General features: G+C 42.6%; 1 protein-coding gene across 1 annotated transcript; it reads right to left on the bottom strand.

Annotated features, from left to right (window-relative positions):
* Positions 1–3,418: 3,418 nt before the first annotated feature.
* On the bottom strand, positions 3,419–5,353 carry LOC147799320 (neuromedin-U receptor 2-like). The gene has a single exon (XM_087135432.1). It carries the CDS (start codon positions 4,562–4,564, stop codon positions 3,419–3,421), a length of 1,146 nt encoding a protein of 381 aa, XP_086991558.1. The 5' UTR covers positions 4,565–5,353.
* Positions 5,354–7,548: the final 2,195 nt, after the last annotated feature.

Here is a 7,548-nt window from a genome sequence, read left to right as displayed (position 1 = left end):
TACCCAATATTTAACTATCGTGGCTAGCATCAGAACTTGCATGTACATGTATTTTTACCAGTCGATTACACGGAGAGCTTACGCGGCCGCGGAGAAGGAAGCCCGGCCAAATCTCGACTGCGTCCTCCACCACCCCCGGCACGTCGGTTGGGAAACAAAGATTGTGCGGCGCTATCCTGCGCGCGGCGCTGTACAATCTTCGGTCTGCATTATACCGCTGAAGATATCGATCGGGGCATGGAGGGAAGACCTGAGATGCTTACTGGGGCGTGTACCCCATGCATTGATCTAATGACCCTATGCATGTAACGAAGAAAACCAATATCGGTGCCAGTTCCAGCTAGAGGTTTTCTTTGCACCTTCCACTTTTGTGGTTACACTCCAAAAAGAGGCAACATTCCTTTTTTTCATACAATTTTGTTTATCTGTTTATCTGTTTTATTTCAACGAAATATTTTTCCTTTACGTTAAGCCCCCCCCGGCCGCTTTAGCTAGTGCCATGGCTCCGCCAGTAACAAAATGTCTAGCAAAAATATCGCAGCAAGTTGTTTCGTAATTGAAAGTTGCATGAAGCTAATTTTACTTGGTTAATTTTCAACTCCTATTAAAAACATGAAACTACTTGACATCTCTTTTTGGTTTAATATTCTCCTTTTTAAAGGCGAATTTGTAAAAAAACAAAATCATATCCCTATATTTTCCTTGACAAATGAGGGCGCTGTTTCCCTATAACAGCTCTGCTCTTGATTAGAAGACATTTTTTTTTCGACTCCGTCTGAGGCTTCAACTGTTTTTTAAGTAGCTGACTTTGAAGCTGTAAGGGCGCTAATTAGTTTTATAGTGCCACAAAACATCAAATAAGATGCAAGAGAGCCAGAAATTACAGTAATCCAACGCTTCAGGCCCATTATCGGGAATTGGTTTTTGGAACGAAGCCTGAGATGGAGCCCAAGTCGAGTATTGGAAAAGGGCCCTGATATTCGTATTACCAGCGTATCCGCTCCAAGTGGAATAAAAGAGGGTGTGTTTTTTGGTACTCGCCCATTGATCTCCATTATATGGAGATCAACGTACTCGCCTCAAAGGCGCGCGTTTATAGTGGCGCGTTTGACGTGGAGGACGTCGAGTATGCGTAACGAATTTATTCCTTAACATATGGTTTTTGCGTACAAGCAGAACGCGTGCGAGAACCCACTTGGAAAACTTTAATATACAACCATCTGTCTGTCTTTCTTTTGCCGCTTGGGGTGCACTTTAACTCGGGTTATGTCTGTGGGTTGCCGCGGATTCCTATATATGGGTTTCCTGAACCACTGTACTAATATCTGGGTTGCCACGCGCCTTGAGTAAAGGCTAGTAGCATCATATCCGACTCGGAGGCCGGGGTTGTCCTTTTCACCATGAGCCAGTCGTTTACAACTTTTCGAATTCGTCAGTTGTTCTTCATACTGTAACCAAGTTGACCCAGTTTTAGTCACTAATGTGAACTACCGTGACCTTTTAATTAATTCCCGTCAATTTTTGACTCTTGACAGTGGGACGGCGTGTCGCCAATGCTATTAGTCAGTAAAGAGCAATTGTTTTGAGTGTTTTGGTACTTCCCTTTGTGGATATAACTGTGTCTTAAGTATTTCACTACGTCACTGTTGTTTGTGATTGAAAGGAGCACATCTAGGTCACTCTGAATTGTTTCTGAGAGATCCAGTCATCACTGTAAGTGCTTCTCTGTTACATTTGGGACATATCACCCCATTAATGGGCACATTTTTTTGCATCTTAAAGCAGGAAGTTTTTTGTTTTGAAGCGTGAATTTTGGTTGATCTTATTGGTTGGTTTGGATGAATTGCAAAAGCAAGGTGTTATATGGATGCTTTCAGCGGCCATTTATTTACAACTTACAATTCTTTAGCAATTCTTTCCAAATTGCAATTAGGGAGAGCCAGGTTGGCGTATGGTTCTTTCCTCGCTTTCCATCTCTGTGGTCCGGGTGCAATTTCCGGCTCTGTCTGCCATCCAAGCTCGATCCCTGGCTCGGTCCACATGTGGATTGGGATTTCAGTTACTTTATATGGGTTTCTACCCAGAATATTTCTCTCACTGTAAACTGTCTCTATCTTCTGTACAGGTTTCTTTCGGCGCTTTTGAGGAATCCTTGGTGTCATAACTAGAAGTACTTAATAATATTAAAAATAATAAATTTGCTTTTATAGAGCTAGCCAGGTGCTGTACTGTACTCACTCGCACAGGTTTCATTCATTTGTGCGTCGTGGTGGGCGTTACGCATGTGCGTGAACCTTTGACTACAGAGGACGTCCAAGACGTGTTAAGCTGAGGACAATTTTGTTTGCAGTGTAGGGCTTACAACTCAATGTCTTCAAATTTCCCAGGAGCAATCAAACTGTCTCTGAGTATTTGGGGCCTTCACAGTTCTCTTCTGTTGAAATTCACGAATAACTTCCATTTATCAGGAATAAAACAGCACCCTAAAGGGGAGAAAAAGGAATAAATTCCAAAAGTATACTAATCTGAGCCGACTGCATACAGGCTGGCCATATCAAGATTTGCTTACAGTCCGGTTCATACTTCACGTGAAAGGGAACACGAACCACGACTATGTGACGTCAGATCAAACATTCGCACCATGAATCGCAAAAGTTGAACACATTTTAATTCGAACGAAATTTTGCTGCGAATCTTTCGGACGTCAAATTCGCTTCTCTTTTGCATTCGCCTGAACTATGAACCGGCCTTTAACACTGATTGATCGGAATAAAGTCCTGTTAATTATAGTCGCAGCAATCTCCCACTGACAGTATACGCAAGGTGTCTGGACCCAGACAGTCGAGGAATAGAGACAGGGTGTGACGTCATTCGGTAAAAAACTAAAAAACAAAGTTCCATCCGAAACCTCAAAAATACCTTTTCGAGGGTTTTTCGTTCCTTTAAGCTAAACTAGCGCTACTATTTTGCTGACAATTCGGGTTTCATTTCTTAGACTAAAGGAGAAAATGGGCCAAACAGCTGTACTCAGCGAGTGAGACATTGTGGTACCCCTGTCTTTCCAGCGTCCATGTAATAGGCCTACGCTGACAACTCGGTGTACAGTCAGAAAAGTTGACTCGTCTGTTGACTATTCCCAGTATATCGCGGCTGTGATAAGGCCTTTCCATATTCCGAGTCTAATCACATTAATGGGAACTGTTTTGCAATGCTGCCTGCATCTCTTTGAGTTGATTATGGAAAATAGGTCAACAAAGCTGACCACAAATAACTCCCAAAGTATGTTGGCTAATACATACAGATGAAGTTGCAGTTGTTACAATTCACAAATCACTCTCGTGGACGCCCCTTCCAGAAAAGTGACCGTTTCTTCAATGAAATGAACCCATTCACTTGTACTATTCATACATCTTTGACTTCACAGTTTGGTTTCTGTGATTCCATCAGTTACAGTGGCGACTTGTGGAATTTTCTTCCGTTTTGCAACGCTCACTGCAAGAAAAGAGGCATTTCGCTGCGTGGACCGACCCTTGCAAGGAAATATTTGTTTAAATACAACACAGTACATTCCACTCATGGCGCCATAGATCAATGGATTTATCATACCATTGATATACTGAGGAATACTGGATATCCATCTGCTATTCTTTCCTAATGCAGCTAACAGGGGATTTGGAATCTCAGCCAGTGAACAGATCCAATCAGCCATGCTGAAGATTCGATACGGAGTCTGGCATAGAAAAAACACCGCTCCATTCACGACCAGCATCCTAGCCACTTGGTTGCGGATTTGACTGGTGTTGTGTGCGTTGTTGACCGTACAGCCTTGACTGTTGCGCTTATTCAGTGTCTTCAAGATTTGCACATACATGTAAGTATTAGTTACCATGGCAATAAGCCAAGGGACATTAAGGAGAGGTTGAGTAATGTTCGTTAGCCAGGGAGCTACAGGACCACAGTATGCTCTGATTGATGGGTGTTTGCTGTATTCATCGCTGTTGGGCCAGTTCAGACATTGCACTTTTAAATCCGTTACCCGGAGTGATGTCGAAGCAGAAAACAGCAAACCCAGCAGCCAGCAGAATGCAACCATTCTGTAGGTTCGTCTGCGTCCGCGGATTTTAAGATGTTTGATGGGATGGCACACGGCGAGGTACCTCTCAAAGGACAGCATGGTAACCAGTGCAATGGAGGCAAAGTAGCCAGTGTTTACGATAGTGTAAAAAGTGTAGCACTGGGCAGAATTCACAAAAGGAAAATGGTTTGCTACCGGGGAAACAGCGTAACGCCATAATGTGACTGCAGACGCCAAACTCACATAGAGAAGATCAGTAAGTGCCAAGTGGGCCAGGTAATAGTTGGTGTCTGACCTCAGTGTACGAACACGGAACATAACAAAGAGAAAAGTCAAATTAGTGATCATGCTCAGACACCAAATGATCGGTATAAGAATTGCTGTGAGGAAAGAGTCTGTGGGAGTGTAGATCCAGTCAAGAACTTGCTCCTGACTAACATTAACGGTGGTTAGTTCACTGCATTCTCCCGATGTCAGTCCAGATCCCATGATGGGTCAGTTTTCGGTGAAGTGATTTCCTCGACAGCCCAGCGAATGTTTAAAATGACTATATGTAGATCTAAGTGAAGTTCGTTGCGTCAGGTGTTGCGACTTTGTGCGTCAGGTGCCCACTTCACTTGGATGAAGTGCCGTCAGATTGACAATATTCTACAATCTGTTCAAGCCTAAAAGCAATCCACAAGCTTTACTTAGGAATGGTAGGTGTTGGTCACCGAAGAAGAGACGGTGCCATTTCTCCTGCTGGCTGAGTTAAGCGCTGTTGGGCCCGCTTTTCTTCGCAGTGACCTCCACTATTTGTCAGTTTGTTTTGTGGCCATCTTTATTGGACGCTTTTATGCTGCATCACGATTGCACCAGTTTTTGACACGGGCAGCTGTGACAATTTTAATACAATTACATGTAGTTTACTTTCGCCTTTGAACACAATACCCTCTGTTTTCCCGTGCAATTATTTATAGCGGTCAATTCTTTCAGTGTTTGGCTTGTGTCCTTAAAGATGCAAAATTGTATCAATTTGCTAAAGTATTTATAAACAGGTCTCTTTAAGTTGTGTTTCCAGGTCGATTCAGCCTTTTCTGCTACATTTCCGAGCAGGTTTCGTAATAAGGGGTTAAAATGTTTAAATAGAGAATGAAAGAAATGGTAAGATCAGTTCTACCTAGCAAGCACTTCATTCGAGTCACTAAGATTTCAATTTTTTAATATTTAAATTTTAGAGTGTTCAATGTAAGGCCTATTTGCTCCTGTGAGAAGCCTCACGCTCGCCGAGGAGAATTTTGACTGGGGGCACAAATTTTCAGAGCGTTTCAAAATTTTATCTTTGTTTCTTCATGGACGCTGACATCTCCAAGTAAAATCAAAGTAGAATTACGGTATATTACTATACACATTTGCAGACACAATAGTTTTTTTGTAAATAATACTACAATATAAAAGTGTGTATCTAATTGATAACAGAGGCGACCTTGTGTCTCCTGTGCTTTGCCATCGCCAGACCAATAAAAGGATTTGCTTTTAAATTAGTTCTCAGTATAAAAAAAGATAGATCAAAGTGCAAGGTTCCGGTAATGACCGTTCAAAACGGCAGGGACGACACTGAACCACTCAGGAGAATTCTTGTGTGAATCAATAATACGGGCGTTTCACACAATAGTGCGCCTCCTGGAGTTTGCAACGCCGACCCAATGCGCGTTTGGAAAGGGTCGACATATTTCGCGCATTGTGACTTGCCAACGCGTTGTAAACTCTTAGAGGCGCTCTACATACTATGAATCGCCCGTATCCGGTTCTTAAGGAAGCGTATATAGGACATGACTGAAAAAAATGGCGAAATACAAATCGGCCAGGGCGAAATACTAATCCGCCCGGGCGAAATAGGTTCGTAAGTGAATTCGTCAGAAAGGTGGATGCGTAACCCTACGTGCAGTGACGTGTGCAATGGGTGTGGTTTAAACTGAAGTGACGTCACACGAACCGGGTGAATAAACAGTATGTTTCTGCGGATATGTCATTTTTTGTATGAGCACAGACAACATTGCAAAACATACGGAATCGGTTAATAAATGGTGATTCGGTGTCACTTGTGCTTGTTAAATCGCCACACCAACAGAAGGACGGTTGTGGATTTGTGTAAGTGGAAGTAATGATAAGAGTTGCCAGCAGTTTTGACAGGGAAGTGTTTCTACAGCTCTTGCAATAATACGTTTGTAACAATGTGAAAATCAAGGTCCGTTAAGCAGCAAAGATTTTATTTGATATTTTCAGGTCACGAACACACCCGGCTTGTCGCAGGTTTCCTAACTTTAGATCTAAATCAAACTTACCGTCATTAGACACTAATTGTTTTTATGACGACAGCACCAATGTTTCAAGACTTTCAAGACTTTTAAAGACTTTCATGAGGTGACAGATTTAAGTCAAGCTTTATTAAGGCAATGTATTAACAAGCAACTTTTCACATTTTGTGCAATGGAAAAATTGTGTCATTTGGTGACAGATGGAACAGAGTTTCCCAATGTACGAATGTGAAACTCTCATTGTGTTGCAGAGTGCCTGGTTAAACCTTTCTATCATCTGCCCCATATGAAAAAAGGGTACCTGGAAAAATGGAACTTCTCTCAGACGGGTAGGGGGGCTACTTCCATTTCCCATGAAATGGAAGCTCTATTTGGCCGTATGATGAGACATGATTTTAGTGACGCATGATCTACCCATCAAATTGATGACTCGTGGGGATTTATTCAGGTGTCGCATAAGTGTTAATTCATTACAACTAAAGAGTGAGCGCCTCCGTCTTGAAAGAACAAGTCACAGGTTGGTTCCAACGTTTCTTTCATTGGCCAAGGTCTCCATGATAGTGCTGCACTGTTCAGCTGGACTTACTACAGTGGGAGAGGTGACTTCCAGTTTGGGTTGGCTTTTGCAACGGAATGTCTGGATGAATGCGGCACAGTAAGTTCTGTTCGTGATGTCGTAAATCAGCGGATTAATCATCGAGTTAAAATACTCGCCATGGATATCCACCTTGCATTTCTTCCAAAGCTGAACTGTAGAGGATCAGGAATACGAGCCATCGAACAGATCCAGCCAACCTGGCTGAAGATTGGGGTCCTTTTTGGCTAGGCAGTTGTTGCCAGTTCGGTTGTTGGGGGGTTAGCTTGATGCACACGTCAATAAACCTCTGCGCAATGGTACCCATCCGTCCCATTATTGTTGATAGAGTCAATGAGAAATTCGTTCAGCCACGAAATTTTAATTACTCTGAAAGTTTGTCTCCCACACAAATTATAAGATGTTTCACAGGATAGTACAGGTCGATCGAGGTACCTCTCAAAGGACACCGTGGTAACCAGGGCAATTGAGGCAAAGTACCCAATGTTCATTCTAGCAACAAAACTGATACACTATGCAAAAAGTTGAAATGGGATCATGCTTACCCAAAGGAAAAACTGTGAAACACCATACCTCACAAG

Source organism: Acanthaster planci, linkage group LG04 (genome assembly GCF_054643075.1).
Source record: "Acanthaster planci isolate LZ-2023a linkage group LG04, COTS_SCS, whole genome shotgun sequence".
Classification (NCBI taxonomy): Eukaryota; Metazoa; Echinodermata; class Asteroidea; order Valvatida; family Acanthasteridae; genus Acanthaster; species Acanthaster planci.
The sequence above is the reverse complement of the archived record's forward strand: the minus strand, read 5'-3'. Positions and strand labels throughout refer to the sequence as shown.